At 39.9% G+C, this 26761-nt stretch overlaps 1 protein-coding gene and 1 long non-coding RNA gene across 4 annotated transcripts in view; one reads left to right on the plus strand and one right to left on the minus strand.

Moving 5' to 3' along the window:
* The window catches only part of QKI (QKI, KH domain containing RNA binding), a 165553-nt gene extending 158979 nt beyond the window's left edge, over positions 1 to 6574 (plus strand). For all 3 annotated transcript variants that reach the window (XM_002817559.6, XM_024248060.3, XM_009242422.4), the window contains exon 8: positions 120 to 6574. In XM_002817559.6, coding sequence (XP_002817605.3) covers positions 120 to 136 — 17 coding nt within the window. In that variant the 3' untranslated portion in view covers positions 137 to 6574. The remainder of the gene's footprint in view (positions 1 to 119) is intronic.
* Positions 6575 to 6871: 297 nt separating this feature from the next.
* On the minus strand, positions 6872 to 19929 carry LOC129060126 (uncharacterized). The gene is made up of 2 exons (XR_008526548.2): positions 19813 to 19929; positions 6872 to 7241 (listed from the first exon to the last, which is right to left on the minus strand). It is a non-coding gene; the product is annotated as an uncharacterized LOC129060126 (long non-coding RNA).
* Positions 19930 to 26761: the final 6832 nt, after the last annotated feature.

A 26761-nucleotide genomic window follows, 5' to 3' on the forward strand; every position in this document is an offset into this window, starting at 1 on the left:
TTATTAGTTGTGATTAGTTTTTCATGTTGTCATTAAGCCGTCACTAGCTGAAACTAATCTCTTCTCTATCTTTTCTTTTCTTTTTTTTGTTTTGTTTTTTTTTGTTTCTAACCACCCAGCCGCCACCGGCAACTAACCTATGACCTTCTGACCTCTGAACTCTTCACCCAATGATGACCTGACCATGCCTGCCTGCTGATCAGTTAACTGGTAATCGCCTTTGCTTGCCTGTCGTCAGTGCAGCGAGCTGAGGCACTTGTCCGTTCGTCTTACCATCTAACCAAACAAAAGACAAAGAAATTGTCCTCCAACTCAGCTATTTTTTTTTTTTTTTTTTCTTCCTGTTTGGGTGAAAGTGGTTCTAGAACCTGCACTGAATAGTAGTAAAGCAATAAGGCCCAATTCATTCCACAGCACTGATCATCTTTTAATATCCCACCCTAAGCGAACGGTAAGAAGGCCTCTCTTAAGAAGGGGAGACAGATGGCCCTTAACTAACTACTCAATGACAGAGGCAGTTACTGTGAGAGACTTCTAGGAATCTTTTTCTTCTCATAGCGAAGTCAAAGCTCTCTCTGAATGTACTGTGTGATGATGCATCATGCATGAACCTTCGGTCAGGGATATCATTGGTGAAGTGATTTCAAAAAGTATTCAAAATTTGATATGCTGTTTAGTCACTACAGTGCCCTCAAAGGGCAGAAGTTGCAGCCTTTTTTATATTGCCTGCCAAAATTTGAAGTATTAGAAGAAAGTGTGCCATGAGAGAAAAACTTAAGGAGTTTTGAAAAGTAATGCAAATAACAAAACTGCAACACTATTTTTAAAAAGATAAATATCTGAGTTAAAATTACTGAATCTTTATTTTACACCTAAAAAAATATGAGAACAAGGTACATGCATTATGTGTCACATTACTGGGCAAACTGTTCAAGTATTTTTTTTTTAAGCCTCCCTGTATAGAAAAAAATCATTAAGGATGTAAAAGCCATGCTTGCCTATTTGCTGTATACATGTAATGAAATTGTAGATAAAGTGTAGTGCATTGAAACAAATGAACAAAAAGTAGATACTTTTACTATACAAGGGTGCTGGTGCAGAAAAAATATATATATTTTTGGAAATGTAGCATTTTATACTTTCAAGTGTTATAAAAAAAAAAAAGAAAAAGAACAAAGAAACCCTTTATTTCATTAAATGATTTTTTCTGGTGGTTGTCAAGAAACAAAAGACCAAAAGAGCCTTTTTGTCTTTCTTTTTTATTTTTTAAGTATTGGAATAAGTCTAAAGAAAAGAAAGTGCCTTATTTTCCTTCATGGTCATTTAGTCAAGTGTCTCATAAAGATCAGCTCCTCCCTCAGAATACAAGTTAATGCATGTTACTCAGTCGCCCAGTATGTGAAAGAAGATATGAGGGAGACAAATGAGTTGATGGTTTGAATTATATGATTTTTGCCACGTTACCTTGATGCAAATTTGCCAAATCTGATACTGTGAAAAGATTTGATAACTTTTCTAATGCCTGACTAGTAAGTTTTAAAACATAACTCTTTAAAAAAATAGTTTAATACTTTTGGTTATTCCAATCTTCAATGTTAACCCAAAGGATTCTGAGATAAAAATTATGTGTCATCTAAACTTGCGTTTACAGACAAAATTAGAGCTTTGTTTTATTTGGAGAAGGGGGATGCATTCATTTGGTTTTGTTTTTTGTTTTTAATTAATTGGAGATAGATAATAGGATACCTAGCAAATGTTTTCACAAAAGTGAATCTTTGTGATTTTCATTCTAGAAAACAATGTTTTAAATCACCCAAATTTAATCACATGTCTTTATATCATACCAGATAACTGGTGTAGTGTATCCTTTTACTGTTTCAGTAACCTCTGCCTCCCCCATCCCTTAACTTTAAAAGAATGTGAAAAATTAGCATCATAGTGCATATAAATACTCAACCACATTTCAGCTTAAGCTTCTAATTTCTCAAGAAGTTGAAACAGTTAGTTATGTAGTTGAAGCAATTTCTGTGCAAAGCCTACATCTAAACACTTGAGTGAATAATCATTAACTGCTCAGTACCAGACGTGGCAAATCTCAAGTGACAGTGGACTCCCCCCCAGCTTATCAACTCGTCCCCTCTTCACACCTTCCCAGCATCACAGTCAGAGGTCAGCAGGAAACCTTCTTGGTGGCCTCCCCCGCCATCTTGTGTCACTTGGAAACCATTGTCAGTTTATTTACTATGCAATAGACATTCACTGTTTTGTATCCAGCTAGCTTTGGTTTAATATGCCACTGCTTTGTCTTGCTGTTACACATACAGTTTTGATTTATTTACAATATATGCTGTGCCATTTTGATTTTTATATTGTTTGGTTGGTTGAATAAATTTGCGACACTCAAACACTTGAGGTGATAGTTGTTAAAAACAATACCAGTATTTGATCCAGTTTCATCTCAACTATGTTATACCTGGACATTTTAGATGTTTATCAAAGGTCTTTTATGGGGAAGAAAGTAAATGTATGAAATAATAAATGTGTGACATTTATAGGTAATGTTGGCTCTGAACAAACTTTTGAAAACTTGGTTGACAAAATTTTGGATCAACTGAAAAAAGCATGACTTTTGAAATCTCTGAATGCCTTGGTTCTCAGTATTATCATTCTTTATTGAATTTATTTCTTATTAAAATATGTAGTTTTTAAGACTTTTTTTCTGACAGTATTATGTAATTTTTTAGCGTGGGTAGATGGGAGTGTCGCTTGTATGTTACCGTACAGCTGACATGTATTTTTGTCTATTCTTCATTATCTTAGTTTCATGCTATGTATGTAACCATAACCAACCTATTGCCTATGAGAAACATGTAAGATAATGTATTTACAGCCATTGTTACAAGTTTATAATGTATTTTTCTATCTTGTTTTATATGTATGTTATATAACATTCAAAAAGAATTTTTTTCTTGATTGAGAAAAGGATACAAAATGCAAAATCCACAATTTTGATAACTGAAAATTGCCAATTGTTTTGCAGTACTTTATTATATTGGGTGTCTTGTCTTTTTTGGGCTTTTAGTTAGCTAATGAATGAATACATTAGACACTTTTGGGTTTTAGTTGGGATTTTACATAGCTTGCATTTTAATTCTTTGGTTCTTTGCTGTTTCTATTAACCCATAGCATTATTTTAATAAATGTTATAATACCAACCTACTAACTCTGGACTTTGTCTGTTTATTAACCTTTATATGTTTAATTAAAATAAACAAAGACAAAAGAATGTAAAGTCTTGAGTTACTGGACTAACCCTGAAGAACGTGACCACAGATAACATAGCGTGACTTGTTTTTATGTTGTTTGTCAGCTGACAGTTTCGCACACTACTGTTAAAATGGCTTTGGTTATTCTGGTCTTCTAGCTTGGGGGCGGGGGGCGGGTGTAGGTGCAGTAGAGATGGGAACAAAGTAGCCTTTGAGGCATTCTTCTCTTGCCACTTGCCTTTCAGCATCTGCATTACTAATTCCACACCTTATTTTTCCTTCTCCAAAATAATCACTGTCTGCTCACAGCATCGAGTAAAAAGATACACATTGTAATGGTATATACCTGGAGAAACCAGTTTGATTCTTTGTTGAACCATTTCTTTTAATTTCTGTAAATAAGTAATTTTATGGTCACATTGTAAAGCAGAGAAACTGTTGATATTTTACCTTTAGATTTTTGTTTTAACTTGACCTTTTTCCTTTGGAAAGCACTGAACTTGTTTAGCTAACTGCTCCTATTAGGGGAGCTTAACTTGGGTAAAGCCAAAGGCCCACTGGCTGTTTCTCATGGTGGCCTGAAGCCCCGCTGCTTTCCAGTGAGGAAAAGAACCCTCAGCACGTTACTGAGTTTTCCTCAGGTATTTTTTTCTCTGTCACCTACTTTAAAATACAGTCAGACTAAAACATTAAACAAGAAGTTTAAGGGGGAGGAACATTGGGATTTGAAAAGTTGTATGTGATTAATTTCTTGCATGCAAATCAATTTAAGATTTCTTAAATATCTTCATGCTTTTCTTGGCTGGAACTTGGGCAAATTAACCTGTAATTATGAATTCTTTAGTTTAACTCAAGGTGCATTTTTATTTCACAGATTGATACTTGCTTTTTTCTGTGAAACATTTCTCCTAGATAACAATCCTCAGGATGAATTTTTGCATTTGTAAATAACAATTCATCTTTGTAAATTACATTTTATTTATTTAGGGTTCTAAAATTGAGGGCTGAAATGAATGACATGTAATAGAAGACAAAACTGTACCAATACGCTGTTAACCAATCAGACTGTCAAGGTATTCTCATTTCATAAATACATATACACACATATACATATAAATAATACACAGAGTAGTGTTAGCTGATGTGAGTGATAACAGCGAATCACCATTGAGATGGTCATTTGGATCATGTAAACAAACCCTGTCATGTCTCTGATGGGAGCGGTGGGTAGTGTACTGTTGTTAGGTAGACAGGTCTTTTAACATGCTACTATTTGTAAAAGTTTCCGTTGCCGTAACAGTTCATGTAGTAGTCTGTGAAAATTCGAAGCTGTCTGTCAAGCTGCTAATATACAAATTGTCATGGTACCATGTCACTTAAATTGATGAATTTCTATGCAATTTACTGTTCTCTGAAGCCTATGAATGCAGCCTCATCTCATTTTCAGTTAAGGGTTACTTTATGTATAATTATGTCATTGCTACCTTTTATGTAGGAAATGTAAAAAAGTTTAAAAAGGTGAAAATAACATTACAGATTTCATTTTTATACAGGTTACAATATTATTAAACATGAAACTACCAAATTCCTAGAATAGTAAAACTCTAGAGTCAGTTGATTGATTGAAACTATTTGACAAAACAGTTGAAAGCTGAGCTTTCAGTCAAGAAGTTGGTGAAATTAATGTCCTTAAACTTTTCCTTTAGGCAAATGTCAGGGAAAACTTAACGTGAAAGTAGTTACTCCCGTACGCACCAGTGCAGTAGCTGCAGATGTAAGAGGTCATTAGGGCACCCTGCCCATAAAGCCAGGATGTGTATACGTACACACAATTGGTGTCTGGGTATGGTTTTCTAAACGCTACATAAGGATCTGAATTTTTTAGTGTGCCAAAAGCAAATGATAGGTTTAAATGAAATTGCTCACTACCAAATCAAGACTCTTCATAAATACATATATACGTGTGTGTATATATATATATGACATAACACTTTCACATGTGACAGCCTAAGGTTTCTTTAGTTTTAGGGTGGGGTGGGGTGGGAGTGGTTTTGCATGTTTGACCAGGATGTGATGCCTGTCTTTATTCCTTGATAAGAAGTAGCTGTTACAGCATTTCAAACAAATTATTTTTGGTAGAATAGAACTTACTGCCAAATGATAATTTATTTAGCAAAAATTATTCTGCAACTTTTCGAATTCACAACTTTTCTAAGTGCATAGAGTAGTTTTTTACATTGTCACAAATTCCTTAATACCTTTATTTAAAATGGAAAAAATATGGACAATATTTTAGAAATATGTGCTACACATCTAATTTTATCTGTAGTTTAAGTGATCTAAATTGAGATGCCTTTGATATGAAGAGATTTACCAACATTATCTGCGCTCGTGCCTTCAATGCGGAATCAAACTGGTTAACCTAGGCACAGTCATCTCCTTTCTGTGTTTCTGCTGCACTAATTGCCGGGGGTGGGAGAGAAGGCGAATGAATGAATTCATAGTAGAATGAGGCGATAGTTGCAGCAAAGAGCAGCCACAGTATTGATTCCACATTATAATTTTGTTGCCCCTTCTTGGCAAAAGACACCACGTTGTGGGAAGATCTCAGCTTCCAGGGTAAAAGTTAATTTATAACTTAAAAGTGCTATTAAGTTTTTATTACCAAATATATCTTTTATGGTTTATATTGTGGTATGTGTGAAACATTTAAAATTTTACGTGGAAATTGTGTATATATATATATCTATATATAGATATATAGATATATTGTGTATCTATATATATATATAGAAGTTGAAATAGGTGTTCACAGATCACGTGTGAACGGAGAACTTCATATGACTGTACATGAAATGAAACCAACTGGAAAAAGTGCACGTGCTTCATCCTCTCAAGCCAACTGCAGCTGGAAAGTGCTGCTTATCCTCCACCCCCAGAAAATGCATGTATCAATATGAGAATAAAGAACGCACACTTTCAATTTTATTGAGGCTTTCAACACTATTTAAAAAATGTAAGAATTTGACATTCTGGAGTTATTGTAACATTAGAAAATGGGCATAACATTCACTCTGATTTTAGCCATTAAGGGAGATTAGTAAACAGACTGCTACAGTGTTCCACAGTTGGACTGTGCATCCAAATTTTTTTTTATCTTTAATAAATGGTACAGTTTTTATGTAGTTTTCAAATGTAAGAAAGAAGAAAGGAATGCTGACCAAAACTTGATTTCATCAGCTTCATGAAAAGGACTAGTGTCATTAACCTGTTGAACAGAATTGGTTTATTAAAAAAAATCATTTCCAGTAGTGTGAAACCTTTATGATTCTTTAACATCTAAATGTTATGACTCCTTGTACCTTAAGTTTTCCAGTCTTTCTTATTTATATCATCTCCAAGTACCTCTGGCTCCTTTCCTCTTGCTCACCGGAACCTTAGTTTTCCTCAACAGAATGCTTTGTTAAAGTAGCCCACAGGTGCAGGATCCGTAGCACCGTCGTACAGACTAGCAGCCCAAAGGTGTGTTTGGTTTGGCTTATACAGTGTTCTGCTTTTTAAACTACTTGCCATAATTTAAAAGTGGCAACACTAGACTTTAAAAAAAAGTCTGATTGCCCATATTAGATTTTTTTTTAAAAAAATTCTTCACAAAATCTGCTCTTCCTGAAAGATGAGTGTCTAGAAAGCCCAAACATATATTCTTACGTAGTAGGCACCAGCGAAACTGAGTAATTAAACGGTCCCCTTAAGCCAAGTATTCCCTGGTTAGTCACCACCCCACCACTCCTTCCTGTCTCTCGTGTCACACTTGGGCTGTTGATTTTCTTACTCTTCTCTTGCTTTAATCCTTCCCAGCCTGCTCCTTGGCTCCTGTGGATATCTGTGCTTGTCTCCTGGTCCAGGATGGTGATCTGACTTTCAAACCAACTTCTCAAAAGGGATGACATAAAATCGGTTTTGATGTTTTTCCTCCTGAAAAATCAGATGAATATTTTAGTCACTGTTATTCATGCACATTGTATTTCTTATGTTCAAAGAAGTACTTAATGGAAGCACTAGACATTTGGATTTCCTTCCTAATGTAATTTTTAATGATTACCTCTTTTATACAATACTTTGTGGTCTTCTTAGAAAACAGTTAAACTAATTGACCATCTAATAGTTGTGCTATACATATATCTAAAATAATAGTCATGGTAAGTTTGGCATCACATCTTCCCCAAAAAATGTTTATTAAAATTAGATTATTCCAGTTTAATGCTATTTTGTGAACTATATACCCTCTGAAAGTGCTTATTTTTACATGCTACACAACAGTTCCAATTTTAAAGAATATCTCCTAAAATTGGGATGAAAATCTACTGTAGTCTGTGTTTTAAAGTATCCTATACTATGTTCATTGGTTACTTAACTGGATATTAATATAAAGGTTATCACAAGAAAAAGATGATTAAGAGCAAAAGGAGAAGAAAATATTTGCAAGTGAATCCACAATTCTTGCAGAACTATTTGAGTTGATACTAAAGATTTTATGTTCACTCCTTTAACTTAGAACTGTCAAGGTTGGGAATGAGGAAAGTGCCTTGGCTGTGCTTGAAACCTGAATTTTAGTGTTTCCCTTATTACATTCATTGTTTTCAATGATTGATTTATAAAATTAAGACATACTGGTAGTACAAGTTGAAAGTTGGTTTGAATACATTTTAATTAAATGATAATATGTAATATGCTTTTGTTCATTGCTTTATCACTGAGGTAAAACAGCATTAAAAAGTTGTCCAGAATTTAAACTGACTCTAGATTTCTAGATTCCTAGGTGGCAGGAAAATGTAAAACTTTAAAGTTCATGTGCGGAACGCAATGCAGGTCCTGAAACTAAGAGTTAAATGGGACTCTCAGGGAAAAAAAAAAGCTACATTAGCAAATCAAACATACATATGCCTCATCCAGAACATCATTCAAGCATCAGTTTGGGGGCTACTAGCAGTAAAGTTGGTTTTAAATGAAATAAAGTGGGAAAGTTAGGTATCACTTCCAGAAGTGGTCTGTCATCAGTAAGTATTTGGTGTTGATTCTAAAATGAATTAGAAATCTCCCATTACTCTTGGAATTAAAGCAACCCGGTATGGAGAGACATGAAAGAAAAAATGTAGTGTTAGCTTGACTTTATGTCCTGTTCACTGAATTCTGTATGAGTCTATTTGGCAGAGAAATTTTGTACTCTACAAGGAAAACATCACTGATGTGGACACCACCAATAATGTACATCCCATTAAGCTAATAAATACCAAGATGGCTGTGTGAATACCTTGAATTCTTCAGAGAAGTGTGTTAGTTCATTTAGTGTTGCTATAGCAGAACGCCTGAGGCTGGGTAATGATGAAAAAACGTTTATTTGGCCCACATTTCTGGTGGCTGGAAAGTTCAAGATTGGGCAGCTGCATCTGGTGAGAGCCTCATGCTGCTTTAACTCATGGTGTAAAGCCAAAGGGGAGTGTGGACCAGGTGCACAGAGACCACAAGGCAAGAGAAAGCAAGAGGAGGCCAGACTCAACCGAGTCTCCTAGGAACTCATGCATCCCTGCAAGAGGGAAAACGCCCCATCCCGAGGGCGGCCATTAATCTATTCATGAGGGATCCGCCTCGGTAACCCAAGCACCTTCTATCAGCCCCCACCTCCCAACACTTCCACACTGGGGGTCAAATTTCAACAGGAGTTTTCCTGGGGACAGACTCCACCCAAACCACAGCAAAATGTGTGACCCAGTTTTTCTAAAATGCTTGTTACAATTTGCTAAAGAATTACCACCACCATCCTTAGCTCCATCCTAGAGAGGTTGCAACAAAGAAAAGTTATTGAACCAGAAAGCGGAGTGTCCAGCCCGACCTAAAAGAAGCCAGGTGCAGGGGCTCGGCCAAGACGGGTGGATCACCTTATTTTTATCTATGGAACTCCACATTTAAGTACATATGCAATGAACTGGGAAGAGTTCATGTTATTAAGGGAAATACTGGGAAGCTCCTGCTTTCCTTACCACTTTCTCCCCTCAGTTCAAAAAGGAGTACTACTGCCTTCAAAACGGCATTGAACAGAGCTAATGGAAAAGAAAAATAGAGGCAGATGTAAATTTAGTCTAAATACGAACTTGAAAAATGAAATTGGATACCACACCCCCTCCCATTTCTTAAGTATTTTTTCATTTGTCATTCTTCTAAAGCCAAAGGTGATGAAAGTCATGCCTGCTGTGAGATCCGTATCCATTCCAGCAGGTTGCTTGCCAAGAATTTGGTAATAGTGTCAACATGAGCCTTCTTGCTGGGAGCCCTCAGCAGGCTGTGAGGAATGCCTGAAGAGTTTTATGCACAGGAGGCTCTCGTGCCACTCCTTTTCATTTTGAATTACTACCTGTTTCTCATGAATATTTCTTAAAAGTAGAAACTGTAGAATTCTGTAACGGAATTAAAATACAGAAATACCAGAGGAAAAATTTTAGGCCATATATAGAAAAGGGTGGTTGTGATACCCTGTTGTATATCAATGGCTATAAAAATCAAATATTAGGGGGGAAAAACACTAGAAAGCACCCCAACAGAAATCATGCATGCTTTGCACTTGCAGGTTACTCATATTGATGAATTAGCACCACAGTCAAATTTCTGAGTGCTTAATTGGTGTTAATTAAATGATGCCAGTATTTCTGTGTATATCAAAATGTACGAAAACCAAACTTGTGCCTCAAATTTATGTTAGTCAAATATGGTAAAGTGGTGTAATAGAATAGATTAATCTCTTACAATGAGAAACCAAGGGGGATCAGCATACCTTGAGTACATGTTCTCAAAAATACTCCCTTAGTGACCGACTGGGGAGAAATTGCTATTGTAACTGGCAAGCTTCAAATACATGGGCTGGGTAGACAGTAAAGACAGGATATTTTAACGGAAGACATCTTTTATTTTACAATTTTAGCCTCTCTTTTAAACAAAATGTCCAAGTGTTTTACTCCCACCCGTCTTTAAGTTATGCTCTTCAACGTCTCTAAGGAATTTAAAAGTAGAATATTTGTGAGAAGCCACGGGTCAAAAACTATAACTTGATAAGTATACATGAGTGTGCTGTTTTGTTTTGTTTTGTTTTTTGTTTTCTTTTTCTCTCAGAGCAATATAAGCTTGCTTTCCACAGTTGCACCAGGGACTGACTGTCAACAGCATCCAAATATCTAAATGGTTGGTGTATTGTAAAGCACACTGTAAAACAGAACCTGCTCCTGAGGAGTGTATGTGTTTTTCAGTAGGGCTATAAACTCTATGGTCATTATCCAAATGAAGATTTCAGTTCCGCATGTGTATTATGCCAGGTTGAATTGGCATATGTGTATTTATGGAGACAAGTTATCTTTAGCAAGGCTGCTGGCCATGTCAGTTTTTTGTCTGTTTCATCATAGGAAACATCCCAAACTACTAGAGATTATTTTTTGTTTTGTTTTTTAAACACTGATCATTCTGGTGAAGTTTTTTGTTGTTGTTAAGCTAATTTTTTTTCCATTGTGTTTGTGTTTCCACTTTTTGGACACAGAGTAAATTTCACCTAAGTTATTTCATATTACAGAAAATGTAATAGGGGTTGATGATTAAGGAAGTAGATTTAAAATATATAGGAATTTTGAGACCGAACTGTCAATTGTTTCAATAGACAAATCCAATTTAGAACTCATGCTGATTTTTTAAAATTCCAAATACGAGTCAAAGAACTTTCAAAATAACTAAGTGAGTTTATTCATTCAAGCAGTATTTATGTGCTAAAGTGATTGGGCTGAATACCATGCCTGGCCTCTGGGTAGACAAGAGTGAATATACCATTCCTGCTTCAAACAGCTCACAGTCCCAGGCTAGAGAGAGAAATGGAATATAAAAGTAGTATGAGGATTATACAGCAGAATTCCAAGCCCCAGTTTTATGCAGAACATCGAGTAAATGATTCTCTTCTGTGAAGACAGGAGCTAAATGTTTCACAGTATGTTCATTTCAGAATGGTGGCTAAACTTTAGTAGAAAGTCTTGCTTCTTGGTATAGTCGTATTTGAAGTAATCTTATTCCTTGATATCATATTGATTTATGACTTGCCAAAAATATTTTTTGAAAGCCACTATGTTTTGGCTGTTGGGTTACCAGGAGGAATTACCATTTATTTTCACCCACCTTTGGCTGCTGCTGAGAAAGACATTTCTCCAGCCCTGGTACCTCTCCCTCTAGGCCTTCCTGGGGGCTTTCTTTGGATCCAAAGCCAAGTCCTAGTGTGATGTATCCCTAAGGGTACAATCCTCATAGTCCTAGTACTAACGCCATTACCAGTCTCAAAGTCTTTCATATTCCCACGAGGTACCATTTAACATTGAAATTCAACCACTGTCCCTTAACCCTTTTACTATGGTCTTATCTGAGAAGCATTTTATCTAAAAATAGTAGCTTTGCACTTAATCTCTGCAGTCTATATAAATTTAGGATAACATTCCTCTTCCTTCAGACTGTTCGTCCTTTCGTTCGCGTGAAAGTATACAGAGTACCCTTGACGGTGGGAGCGCCATGGTGTTTTTCCTTGAGTTTCCTATCGCTAATGTTTAATTGCAATTGTAATGGAAGTGCTCAATAAATATTTGTTGAGTGAATAAATGCCACTATATCCCGTTTCCTACCTGTCCCTATAGAATTGTCAAGTCAACTGATAGACTTAGCCCTGATATTGGTATCGAAGCCAATTGGCTGGCTGGAAGGCCGGCGAAGGCAGCAAGTCGCTCACAGGTTCTGAAGTGCACCAGAGCCTGGTTCGTGCATGTTATCAAGGCCGTGCCAGCGCTGGCTGTCCCATCGTCAGCTCTCCCATCTGCAAAAGTGAAACTGTACTCCTTATATTTTAATCTTCAAGACTGTCTTTGATATTCACTTTAAGCATATCTATATTAAGTTATTGTGGGAGAGGCAGGGTATAGAAAATGGTTTAGTCCAGTTTCCATATCTGAGAGAGAAGCCAGGATCTTTTTGTAAGCATCAAACGTTAAAAGATGTAGAATTTTAAAAATTGATCAAAAGCCCTTAGAAGTGAAAGCAGTTTTGTTGATCGTAAGAACTAACACACTATTGATTACAGATGAGAAATCAGATGCCCAGAGAGATATCTCGGGAAATGATATCCCTAAGTTCGTATACGTGGTTGACAGATTGGGAATAGAATCTCTTGTATCAAACCCTTGCCACATGCTGAGAGTTGGCATCCTCTGAGCAGAACCTTCTACACGGAAAGGCATGGTTTTCTCCCTGGGCTCTGGCTTCATTAGCACGTGGCTCTCTACTGTACTGACACCTCCACTTTATAACTGTTTCAGGCGGTATTTGCTTAAAGAAAGAAGAAACACTGCAAACAAAAAAGCACCTTTCCAGCTGGGCACAGTGGCTCACGCCTGTAATCCCAGCACTTTGGGAGGCTGAGGTGGGTGGATCACGAGGTCAGAAGTTCAACACCAGCCTGGCCAAGATGGTGAAACCCCGTCTCTACTAAAAATACAAAAATTAGCTGAGCGTAGTGGTGAGCACCTGTAAGCCCAGCTACTTGGGAGGCTGAGGCAGAGAATTGTCTGAACCCGGGAGGCAGAGGTTGCAGTGAGTCGAGATCTGTTTAAATGATGCAATTAGTATTTCTGTGTATATCAAAATGTACGAAAACCAAACTTGTGCCTCAAATTTATGTTAGTCAAATATGGTAAAGTGGCGTAATAGAATAGATTAATCTCTTACAATGAGAAACCAAGGGGGATCAACATACCTTGAGTACATGTTCTCAAAAATACTCCCTTAGTGACCGACTGCACTGCAGCCTGGGCGAGAGAGCGAGACTCTGTCTCAAAAAAAAAAAAGCACCTTTCCAAAAATGTGTCTTTTGGAATTCCACTATTTTGGAGGTCATACAGAACGTGTCTAGCCTTGGAAGGGTGAAGTGGGAGCATGCTCTTCCCGTTTCTCAAATGTGCTTGGCCTGGGAGAGGTGCCTGATAATAGCATCTGAGTGAGTGACGGGCCTGCCTGAACTTCCGTCACTTCCTGTCAGTTTCTGTGATGGTCTCACCCACATTCCCACCTCCGGTCCCAAGTCCATTCATCTTCATGCTTTCCGCAAACTCCTGCACAACTGACAAATTTCCCTCCGTCATTGTATGACTCTCCCAAATGCCATATCCATTCTTTTTTCTCCACAAAGGAGAAAGGTAAGGAGAAGAAACGAGTACATTGAGAGGCCTGGCTCCTGCCAAAACTCGGGGTCAGGTGGGCTCCCCACAAGAGGGCTTCCCAAAGGTTTTCCAATCATGGTACACTCGCAAAATAAGATTTGAATGGGTGACTGGGGTCAACTGATGAGGCTGCTCATAGCTGGAGGCAGCCGCTCAGGGCTTAGCAGCAGACTGAACGTTTCAGATGCATTTGGAATCCATTCCCTTCGTGCCAGGGCTGGGGAATGGGAGAGCAGGACCCCCGCCACTCTGTGGAAAGGTAGCATCAGAGGTGACTGCACCAAAGTTGAATATAGTTGTAAAGCTGGGATTGTTCCCTATTACTGTATAGAACAATATGACAAATGTCACGTATTTCATTACTTAAGATTACAAACCATTTTAGTGACTAGGAAGTGATGCTAATCTATATCTTTTTTCTGTCAAGACATAAGGTACTATCTACAAGATGTGAGTTTTAGTCTTCTTGGTATCCAACATGTAAGTTCCATTCATAAATCATCATTCACCTACTTAATAACTCATAGCAGTAGAACATTTTATCAAGAGTTGACCTCTGGAAAATTATTTTACACCACTGTACACGTTGATGAGAAAGCTATAGAGTACTGAAGATTTAGAACATTCTGAGTGTAGTAAGACGAGTGTTTTTTCTCCCTTTGACTGGCAGTGATAATGTTCATGTTATCAGGTATTTGAAGGACTATTTGGGTCAACTAATTATTTGAACCCTACCTACTACAAATCTCCTTTTCAAGGGATATGGATTATTGATTGGAGATTTCCACTTGGTATCAATGATGCTGAAATAACTAGGTTTTTTTTTTTCTTTTTTCCCTAGTAACGTCGTTTACCATTGAATTTTGTGGGATTTCAGTTTATTTGAAGCTAGCATTATCTGATTCTCTTCCCGCAGAACTTAGTTCCCTATGGATTATATGACGTGGCATAGTAATCAGAAGGGTTCTTCCTTCACTCTATTCAATGCTCTGTCGACTGACAAGTTAGTCCTAGTATAGGCATTCATATTAACGCTTTCATCACACAACCGTGGCTTTGCTGGGCCTGCGCAATTGAAAATCCAACTTACATCCAACGCGGGTTTCTCCAAATGCTGTAGCTGGCTGTCTAAACACAACTGAAATTTCTACTATTAGAACACTATATCACATCTAAATTGAGGCTCAGACCACAAACTTTTGTTTATTTAACCCAAAAATCATTCATAACAATAATTACTAGGGAATACAAATGCCTGTTCTCTAAAACAAAATTTAAAAATCACCTTACTGTTAATATTTGAAATTACTTACAGAATACTAAAAAAGCACACTACCAAATATGTGTCTCACAATTTTTGCCTTAAAAAGTTTTCGGGCTTCTAGCGGGAGTCCTACAGTTGTTTTAACAACAAAAATCAATTGATCTTGACTTGCTTTCATTGATAAATCTTTGAAAAGTATAGACTTAGATTAGGACTGAGAGAATTGAAATACAGTGGCCCCTTCTTATATATAGGGGATATATTTTCAGACCCCCAGTGGAGGACTGAAACCATAGATAGCACAGAACCTGATTACATTATGTTTTTTCTTTTTTCTATTTTGAGACAGAGTCTCACTGCTGGCGCAATGTCGGCTCACCGCAACCTCCACCTCCCGAATTCAAGCAATTCTCCTGCCTCAGACCCCCAAATAGCTGGGATTACAGGCACGCGCCACCACGCCCAGCTAATTTTTTGTATTTTTAGTAGAGACAGGGTTTCACCATGTTGGCCAGGCTGGTCTCGAACTCCTGGCCTCAAGTGATCCACCCGCCTCAGCCTCCCAAAGTGCTGGAATTATAAGCATAAGCCACCGCACCCAGCAATGTTTTTTCTTATATATTTGTAGCTATGATAAGCTTTCACTTTTTCACTTAAAGGCAGCACTTACAATTCTCTTTGTCCCGTCTGAATTGCAAGCATCACTGCTCTTGCGCTTTGGGTCTGCCTTATTTTATTAAGTAAAATAAGGATGACTTGAACACAGGAAGTCAATCTGATAACTAAGACGGCTGCCAAGTGACTACCGGGGGCCGGGGAGGTGTCTACAGCAAGGATATGCTGGACAGAGGGATGACTCATGTCCCAGGCGGAAAGGCGCAAGATTTCATCACACTACTCAGAATAGCTTGAAATTTAAAACTTAAGAAATGTTTATTTCTGGAACTGTCCATTTAATATTTTTCTAACACAGTTGACCTTAGGTAACTGAAACTTCAGAAAGGGAAATGTGAATAAGGGGGACTATTGTAATCTAGCTTTAACCACTTTTCAGTAATCAAGAGGTGCACAGTATAGATTGAACGTGCATCACTCAGCACAAGGCGTCTAGTGAGAAACTGCAATGATGATGTCGATGACTTTACTGCTATGCTCTCCTGGGAATGATGGTCTTGGTTATCACTCAGAAACACTAGCAAACAGAGAAGCGAGGATCTTTAAGAAAAGCTGATTCTCATAATTCCTTTGGGGAGGTTTGTACCATGACTTAGAATCCTATCTCCCTCTATATGCTGTTCGGTTTTCTCCTCTACCTAGGAAGGGGAGAAGTACTTGAAGTTATCTTCTTGAGTTCTCAATTCCTAAGTCATACTTGATAGTGTGCTTTTTGGCCATCAGTGTATGATTTTAAGTATTAGGAGTAAGGCCCCACCACCACCCCAACACATTCTTAAATAATGAGACGTTCAGGCCAGGCATGGTGGCTCACGCCTGTAATCCCAGGCAATTTGGGAGGCCTGGCCTCACTTGAGGCCAGGAGTTTGAGACTAGCCTGGCCAACATGGCAAAATCCCATCTCTACTAAAAATACAAAAACTAACCAAGTGTGGTGGTGGATGCCTGTAATCCCAGCTACTTGGGAGGCTGAGGCAGGAGAATTGCCTGAACCCGGGAGGCAGAGGTTTCAGTGAGCCAAGATCACGCCACTACACCCCAGCCTCGGCGACAGAGCAAAATTCTGCCAAAAAAAAAAACCACAAAACAAACAAACAAAACCAGGAGCTTGCCGTCTAGGCAGCAGCCCACAGAGCAGTAACTCCCACACTCCGAGCCCCAGACCTGCCTGGGAGGACCTGGGAATAGACGTTGAAGATCTGAGGGTCTACCCTAGTGTGAAACCCCATTCTGTGCCTGGCCACAGTTATGTCTGGAGGCCAGTGTGGCCAAATAGTAACATTTTAACCACAGGGAGTAGAGACACAAAGGGAGGCTTTCCCTCTGTGCCCCGCTGGCTGCCCTTTCTCCTGTCCAGCAGAACAGGTTTGAGCTTTTATCATTATTCCAAAAAAAATTAATATTTTTGAAGAAGTAGGAAAGTACTTGTACTTGTGAAACACTCAGAATTTCCAATTAGAAAAGCGCATATTTAGGGTGCTGCATAAATCTTTCTCATGTAGCCATATTTCTCTGTCAGCATAACGTAGGCTCTCTGGAATATGACTGCTTTCTCACTCTGGGGATTTTAGACAGGTAACTTCAACCTGAAACCTCAAGTCTCTCATCTATAAAATGGGGATAAACTACCTATGTCACAGGGCTCCTAAGAGAGAGTCAACTGAGCTAATTAACGTAAACCTCTTAGCACATTGCCTGGAACTGGTGTATGTTCAGTGAGTATGTGTCATTATTTTCCTCTATTGTTTCCTGTTGCTAAATTAAGAATGTGTATTTAGTCAAGGCACGGCAGTTCACACCTGTAATCCAGCACTTCGGGAGACTGAGGTGGGTGGATCACTTGAGGTCAGGAGTTTCAGACCAGCCTGGCCAACATGGTGAAACCCAGTCTCTACTAAAAATACAAAAATTAGCTAGGCATGGTGGCATGCACCAGGAATCCCAGCTACTGAGGAGGCTGAGGCAGGAGAATTGCTTGAACCCAGGAGGCAGAGGTTGCAGTGGGCCAACATTGTGCCACTGCACTCCAGCCTGGATGACAGAGTGAGACACTGTCTAAAAAAAAAAAAAAGTGTATTTAATCTACCTGGAGTCATTGGGAAGTGAGTCATTTCCCGCCCTCTTTATAGCCTTGAAGATTTCATGTGTCTTCTTAAGAAACTCATGTACTTTGGGGTGCCCATGTTACATGGTGAGTAAGATGTTTTACACATTTTTGTACATGATTAAAATAATGTGCGTACTTTATAAGTAAGCTGTAGTTTTCAAATAAAATCTAGCTAAACTCCTACCACAAATGCAACAGGCATAAAAAATAGTGATTACCTAAAAAGTCACTACTATGCAATGATATTTAAACCTTATATGTCCTCATATTAAATTCTGCTTTGTACATTGAACCGCAGTTTATGTGACCTGAATATTTATTTCAAAGATAAACAGTACCTACACATTCCTCCACGGGTTAGATTAGGGTGTTTATTCCCAGGCATTTTTTTTCTGTTGTATTCGGATGAGACACAGACACGTTAGACAATTTCATCAGTAATGAACAGGAAACACACCAGATGCCAGCCTCGTGCCAAAGACTCCAACTGATCACCAAGAAACATCTGCCAAAATGCTTTTTAAACTCTTAGAGCACAGCTGTGTCTGTGCGCCCTGCTCCCTCAGTTAAGCTTCCGCTGGCATGACCTGCAACGACCGGCGGGTCCTGATGTGCTTTTTCCCTGATGGTAAAACTTTCTGAAAGTTTTTTCTTGTGTCCCTGCGAAGCCCTTGAGTCAGGCCACCTGCAAGGGAAAACCTTGACCGATTCACGAGGACACATTCATCACTTTCTCAGGACGTGACTGGCGCCACCCTTATTCTCTACGGTCACACTGGTGTGCGGCCCACAGAGAGCCCTCTCTTGAGAAATGGGCACAATGACTTAGAAGGCTTGGTGGGCCACTCGTCCCTTTAAATTGAGGGCGCATGTAGAGTAAGCAATCTCATCTGAACGCCACCCGCTTGGCGGGCTTTTCCTCACTCCCTTATTGTAAGGCACCTTTTGCTTTACTATTTCCCCGGGGCGCAGGCCGGGATGCAGACAGAGGCTGGCTGTAGTCTTTGAAAGCACCGTTGACTTGGTTTGGGGTCGGCTGCACACAGGGCACCATGACCCTGTTGAATGGATTAGGTCGGGGGTGGCCACACACAGGGCACCAAGACCCTCTTGAAGGGATTAGGTCTTAGGTTGCCTTGTGCCCACAGTTTTGCTTTGCAAGGAGTCTAGCCCCTCTGAAGAACGTGACAGAAAATGTAGTACTAACAGTAATACTCCCTGAATTGTACATGGGCCTGCTTCTTTAAAAGAAGAGAAAGGAGTAAGGATGAGGAGAGAGCCAAGGAGTAACGGTGAACAGAAGACAAGAATTGAGATTTGGTCCCTGGGAGAGTCAGAGGAGAATTCAGTGAGAAGTCTGGGAAGACGAATAGACCAAACAAACAATCCTCCTAACTGGGCAGCTGGAGGAAAATAAGGAGGAGGTAAAATTGCTGGTGTCAGTTTTTTTACACGTAAACTCTTACATTCTTGGGCTTTATATAGCATACTTTTTTAGTTGAACGAATGCTATAAATACGCATTTTTTTTTGTTTGTTTGAGTAGATTAGAACGCTTGTCACAAAGAGCCTTGTAATTGGCATTGTAGAAGCGTTCTGGGCTCCTGACTCTAAAAGAAGAATTGGCACAGGAGTGGAATTGCGGTGTGGAGGAGGGCTGCTTGTATGAACAGGAAACCACGGTGGAAGTTGTTCAGATGAATGACGTGCTGAGGTTGGAAATCCCATTTCTAAAATAATGGAGGTGTGATAGTGATACCATAGGTCAGCTGACTAGAATAACAAAATTGAGTTGAGAATAAAGCTGAGAAAACTATTGAAAATGAGCCACGGAGTTGTGCTGGGCAACCTCATGTTTTACTCAGGATCTTAGGAAGTCTTTGCATGACCCAGGATTTAAAAGCATTCATGAAGTTAAAGGACTGCTTCCTCCCTGGTCGTGAAGAAACCTCAGGGACAAGAAAGGAATGAGCTTCAGTCTGAAGCTGGCATGAACGTAGGCTGGAAAAGAGATCACTACAGTCACAATTGCCAGGTGCGTCACCAGAGGCTGTTTCCATGTGACGTTCTTGCCACAATTTAGAATTAAATTTAATATCTTCTGCTCCCCTGTAGTGGGTGTGCCCTCAAAGCTCCAAAAATGCTTGAACCCAACAAGCCCAGCACTGAGCTGTCTCTCCATCTAGACTCCCTTCCCCTCAGCTATTTCCCCCCTCACCTTCCATTCGCTGGCCAAGGTGGAACCCTGGAAGTCAGCCTTGCCCCCGCATCCCAGCCGCCCTCCCTCTGCTCTGTTGAGAGGCGAGGCCAGCTGGACTTCCTGGGTCGAGTGGGGACTTGGGGAACTTTTCTATCTTACAAGAGGATTGTAAAATGCACCAATCAGGAACTTTCCTGTCTTACAAGAGGATTGTAAAACGCACCAATCAGCACTCTGTAAAACACACCAATCAGCATAAAACACACCAATCAGCATAAAACACACCAATCAGCGCTCTGTAAAACGCACCAATCAGCAGGATTCTAAAAGTAGCCAATCGCAGGGAGGATTGAAAAAAAGGCCACTCTGATAGGACAGAAACGGAACACGGATGGGGGACAATAAGGAAATAAAAGCTGGCCACCTCTGCCGGCTGCAGCAAGCCACTCGGGTCCTCTTCTACGCTTTGGAGGCTTTGTCCTTTCACTCTTCACAGTAAACCCTGCTACCGCTTACTCTTTGGGTCTGTGCCATCTTAGAGAGCTGTAACACTCACTGGGAAGGTTGGTGACTCCATTCTTGAAGTCAGCGCCACCACGAACCCACCGGCAGAAACCAACTCCAGACACACTGTGGTCTTCCCTGCTGTTGGCCTCTGGGCCTCCCTCTTCTCCACCAGCTCAGCCTGGAATCTCCGCAGCCCCCGGGGCTCTACTTCCTGCAGCCTCAGATGTTCCTCCACACGATGGAATCCCCGCCAGACTCACCAGGGCTCACGCCTGGGCCTTCCCACTCCCGCCTCTGCTTTCTTTTTGAGTCTGGAGCCTCGAAAGAGCCTGTTTTTTGGATGATCCTCCTTCCTGCAAGGCCCCAACATGCCATTCCCCAGCCCCTTCGGGGGCAAACGTTGGTACTGAAGGCGCCCTCCTGTGCTTGAAGCGGCGTTCTTCCAGATGGTCCCGGGGGACACACTCTTTTTCCCACAAAGGCCCTTCGGGGCGCTTTGTCCACCCATCCCCTCTATCGCCCCCTCTATTCCAACTTCTCCAGCCACTCCTGTCCTGCGCCTCTCCCCAAACGCCCCGCCTTTACATGATGGTATGCTCTTCTCCAACCCACCTCGACACAGCAACAGCACTCCACAGAGACCAACTGTTCCTATCATTGCCCCCCAAAACATACTCTTGGAGGGCTTCAATCAACCAGCGACACAGCCGTTTTACCGGAGAATCCCGGCAACGCCCCAACATCCTCCCTGCCTGTCTCTCCGTCCTCATCTCTCCCCACCTACGCTGCCCTTCACCCTCTAAGCTCGAGTCGTGTTTGAATGATTGTTGCACAAACTTTTGTTTTTTGAGTTGCAGCCGAAGTCTTGATCTGTCGCCCAGGCTGGAGTGCAGTGGTGCGATCTTGGCTCACTGCAAGCTCTGCCTCCCGGGTTCACGCCATTCTCCTGCCTCAGCCTCCCGAGTAGCTGGGACTACAGGCGCCGCCACCATGCCCGGCTAATTTTTGTATTTTTAGTAGAGATGGAGTTTCAACATTGTTGGCCAGGCTGGTATTTTCATAGGTAAGTTAAACAGAATCCTTTCCACATATCAATTCTAATAATTTGTTAAAGAAAAAAAATTGTTTTTTTTTGAGACAGAGTCTCACTCTGTCACCCAGGCTGGAGTGCAGTGGCACGATATCGGCTCACCGCAACTTCCACCTCCTGGGTCCTGCGTCAGCCTCCCGAGTAGCTGGGATTACAGGCGCGCACCGCTACGCCTGGTTAATTTTTGTATTTTTAGTAGAGACGGGGTTTCACCACGTTGGTCAGGCTGGTCTCGAACTCCTGACGTCGTGATCTGCCCACCTCGGCCTCCCAAAGTGCTAGGATTATAGGCGTGAGCCTGCCCGGCCACAAACATTCTTTTCTCCCCCAGGCTTTCAGCATGTCACCTAATTTCTCCGAAGACCACTGTTTGCTCCCTCCTTTTGCCTGCCTAACTGATCCTTGTTTTTCAGCACTTAACTGGAAAGTCTTGTCTGAACTGCCAAATGGGTTAATTGCCTCTTCAGGTACCTCATGGCTCCAGTGAAGCACTCTGGGAATGTTTGCAGCACTTTTCTTACTCCCGTGTTTCCTGTCCTCATGTCTCTCTCCCCTACCTTGTCATGACGTCTTGGAGATGGGAGCTGTGGGTTATTCATCTTCATGTCTCAGCCCTCAGAATAGGTTCTGACACTTCGAAGGTCATTAATAAATGTTTGTTCTAAAAGTGAATGAGTGGCTTCTGTTTAGAGTAACATGGCACACTGGGTACTCAGAATATGTTCCCATTGAAAACAGCAAAAAATGTTGGATAAAATATGTTGTCAGTTTTGTTGGATAAAATATATTGTCAGTTTTTAAAAAAGCATTAACAAAAGAGCAAGAGAGTAAGAAATCCTCTGGCTAAAATTCAGATGAAGTCATGAACGCAGAGGAATAAACGTAGTACTGAGACTGGTTTTTGCTAAGGAGGTATTAGCCAACCTGTGTAGCGTGCTTCAATTTTTATCATTTTTTGAGGCACGGAATACAGGAGTCAATACCTGGGGTCAAGCCAAGGTGGGGTTCCAGTAAGAGGCCTTCACCCCACAGTGCTGGAACTCCTCAGAATAAGGGCAAATTAGAAGGGACTTGCCCACCCACAGAGATACACAAAGGACTGCCAAGAAAGTGCCTGTCTGCAGCCTTCAGTCTGAATGGTAGAGAGAGAAAAAAGAAAGCAAACATTGAACAGTTTAACCACAGCTGCCTTTATACCAATTTGCAGCCAGAATTCAAACCACCTTGCTGGCCTAAAAAATAATCTCAAGCCAAAGATTTAAAGAGGTACCTTCCTAACACCTTTCAGAAACAAACACAAATCTGCTCTGGAAAAAAATCCTTCTTCATCCCAGACCTCGGAATATATTAACAAATACAGTTTCAGGACAAATGGCATCTGGCAATCAGAGTGAATCAACAAACAACAAGGAAATAAGGCACCATGAGTGAAAACTAGAATGTGTGTGGATATGACTACAGATACAGATACAGAAGCAGATATATAGATTCAGCAGAAGTAGAGTCACAAAGATTTCAATTATGAGAAGATCAGACACTGATATAAAATTACTGTGTTTAATAAATTTAATGAAATAAAAGACAAGCTTGAAAATACGTATGGAGAACAAGAAACTATTTAAAAAAACACATATAAATAACAGACAAACAGAATGTCTATTAATGAAAAATGTAAGAATTGAAAGGAAAATCCCAATGTATGGGTTTCGTGGAAGATTAGATACAGCTAAAGAAAGAATTGTCCAGATGTAGCACAGATAAATAGGTAGACAACATGAATGAGAGATTTAAAAATATGAGGATAGACTAACTTCCAATATACACCTAGTCAGGGTTCCAGAAGGAAAAAGAGAAATCATTTGGCAAAGCCAGTAAGTAGACAGTGACTGAGAAGTTTCCAGAACTAAAGAAAAACACCAAATTATGGTTTCAAGAAGATCAGTGAATAAAAGGAAATCCACATCTAGACTATCAAACTAAATGTTATAATCAACCAAACTATTTCAAGAATAAGTAAAAAATACATTTTCAGATTAACCAAAAGTAAGAGAGCTTGCCAACAGATCCATGCTAAAGAAAATAATGGGCCGGGCGTGGTGGCTCACGCCTGTAATCCCAGCACTTTGGGAGGCCGAGGTGGGCAGATCCCGAAGTCAGGAGATTGAGACCTTCCTGGCTAACACGGTGAAACCCCGCCTCTACTAAGAATACAAAAAATTAGCCGGGAGTGGTGGCGGGCGCCTGTAGTCCCAGCTACTCGGGAGGCTGAGGCAGGAGAATGGCGTGAACCCAGGAGGCAGAGCTTGCAGTGAGCCGAGGTCACGCCACTGGACTCCAGTCTGGGTGACTGAGCAAGCCTCCGTCTCAAAAAAAAAGAAAGAAAATAATGTTCAGACAAGTGATCCTTGATGAAACATCTGATGTGCAAACAGAAGTAAAGATCACAAACAGTTGTAAATACATTTTGGTCATATAAATAATATTTGGGGTTTTACCAAAAGCAAGATAAAATTAAATACCCAATAATAGTGCATACATTAGATGGGGGGAATGGAATTAAGATATTGAATCGGCCGGGTGCAGTGGCTCACGCCTGTAATCCCAGCACTTTGGGAGGCCAAGGTGGGCGGATCACGAGTTCAGGAGATCAAGACCATCCTGGCTAACACAGTGAAACCCCGTCTCTACTAAAAATACAAAAAATTAGCCAGGCATGGTGGCGGGCGCCTGTAGTCCCAGCTACTCAGGAGGCTGAGGCAGGAGAATGGCGTGAACCTGGGAGGCAGAGCTTGCAGTGAGCCAAGATCGTGCCACTGCAGTCCAGCCTGGGCGACAGCAAGACTCTGTCTCAAAAAACAAAAGCAAACAAATAAAGATATTGAATCATTCAGATTAGGCTGCTTTATTCTTCAGTAACAAGCAGTCTTGAAGTGTCAGTGGCTGAACACAGGGAAGCTTTATTTTCCCTTGTACTGCATGGCCCATGCAGGTTGGTGCAGTGCTCATTTAATCAAACGACCCTCAACGACCCAGGGTGACAGAGTATTCATCTCAACATATCTTCCCAAGCTCATCATGGCAAAAGGAACAGAATAAGATGAATTAATTCACTGGCTCTTAAACACATATGACCTCCTTCACCTCTTATTGGCCAAAGTATGTCACATGGCCATATCTAAATTCAAGGCATACGGGTGAGGAAGGACAATCCTGCCATGAGACCAAAAGGAAGAGCACTGGACTATTTATGAGGACCTCTAATGATAAGTTCTTGTGTTTCTTGGGAACAGGATAATAGGATTTCTCCAAAGAGGATTTGTGTTTATTTCTGTAAACATGATAGGACATGATAAGTCAACCACAATTAGAATAATTACAGTGTATAACCTCCATTCTTGAGGAAAGAAAAAATAGGATGAGAAAAATTTTCATCAATCCAAATAAGACAAAAAATTAGAGAGAAATAAAAAGCCAGGAAAAATAAGAAGCACAAAATAAGGTAGTACATATAAATGCAAACATATCAGTTATAACAAATTTAAGTGGACTAAAAGCTCTAGATAAAACACAAAAAACTTAGACTGGACTTTCAAAAAATCTAACTATATGTTGTTTATAAGAAACATATCCAGGCCAGGCATGGTGGCTCATGCCTGTAATTCCAGCACTTCGGGAGGCCGAAGTGGGCAGATCACTTGAGGTCAGGAGTTCAAGACCAACTTGGTCAACATGGTGAAACCCTGTCTCTACTAAAAATACAAAAATTAGCTGGGTGTAGTGGTGCACACCTGTAATCCCAGCTACTTGGGAGGCTGAGGCAAGAGAATCACTTGAACCTGGGAGGTGGAGGTTGCAGTGAGCCAAGATCGCACTACTGCACTCCAGCCTGGGCAACAGAGCCAGGCCCCATCTCAAAACAACAACAACAACAACAACAACAACCAAAAAAAATCCAAAAGACCAAGATATAAAAAGATTTAAAGTTAGAGGACGGAAAAATTTACCAGCAAAATTATAAGCAAAAGAAAGCAGAATTTCTACATTAAGATGGAGTTAAGACAAAAAGTTACTAGAGATAATGATAGAAAGTTTAATTTGTCAATATTTAACTACTTTAAAATTTGAGGCAGTTACATAAAACAAAAAATTATCAGAACTATAAGAAGAATTAAGCCAAACCACTTTCAGTGTGAGAAATTTTAATGTAATTTTCTAATAATTAATAAAACATGTACACAAAATAGTGATAAAAAGAGAAGATAGAATATTTAAACAATATGATTAAAACTATTGACCTGTATTACCTGTTTAGAACACTGCTCAACAACTTCTAGATACACATTAACTTTACACTGTGTCAAAGCAAGTCTTCAAAAGGACTGAAATAATTTAGACTATGTTCTCTGTCCATAGGCCCATTAAGCTAAAAATCACTAACAAATGTAAAACTAGAAATCCCTCATAAGTTGGGAAACAAAAAAAAAAAAATACACCTGAGGTCATGGGTCAAATAAGGAATCATAATGAAAATTAAACCTATTTTGAACTGATTAGTAATAGAAGTACTGTATATTAAAATGTGTATGAAATAATGAGAGCCGTAAATAGAGTGTAAGTTATAACTTTGGATATTTATATTACAAAACAAGAAAGGCCAAATTACAGAGCTAGGTTCTGGTGGGAATGTGGTGGCAGCCACAACTTCATGTTTCTCCTCTTAAAACCATACAGAGAAACAAGGAAAATGTATGAAAACACTAATAATATACACCTTTCTGAAAGACTAGAAGATAGAGGAAACCTGCAAACTTCATAACATCTAAGTTTTGGGTAAAAAAATCCCACCACTGCCAGAAATAATCAATACAGATAGCCATTATGGTTGGGGTAGAGAATAAGTGGGTATTCCCAGAGGCTTAATGGGGACACAACCCGGAAAACATCAGCAAATATTTACCCCAGAAGAAGACACCAACTGGAATGGAAATTCTGCTGGCAGGTCTGAGAATGAATAGGACAACAGATGAGTACTAGGAGAGAGGGAACAAAAAAGTATGGAAACTGCATGGAATCAAGGGTCCTTAGACTAACAAAATTGTCATTCTAGCAACAAATGAAGTAACTCTTTAACTGAGAGACCAAGAAAAGTAGCCCTGTAGCAAATTCACATTCTCCTATTAAGAGCCAGCCCAGTAAAAGCCAACTCACAAAAATATGAATTTTACAAGTAAAAATTCTGCATCTGTAGTTACTATAAGAAAAGAAAATTAAAGCTTCCTGGCAGACGGGAAAAAAATCAACACCAAAAAAGCAACAAATTCACAAAAAGAGGATAATTGACATATAACATTCCAAAATGAATTTTTAAAG

This window comes from Pongo abelii, chromosome 5, assembly GCF_028885655.2.
Source record: "Pongo abelii isolate AG06213 chromosome 5, NHGRI_mPonAbe1-v2.0_pri, whole genome shotgun sequence".
NCBI lineage: Eukaryota > Metazoa > Chordata > Mammalia > Primates > Hominidae > Pongo > Pongo abelii.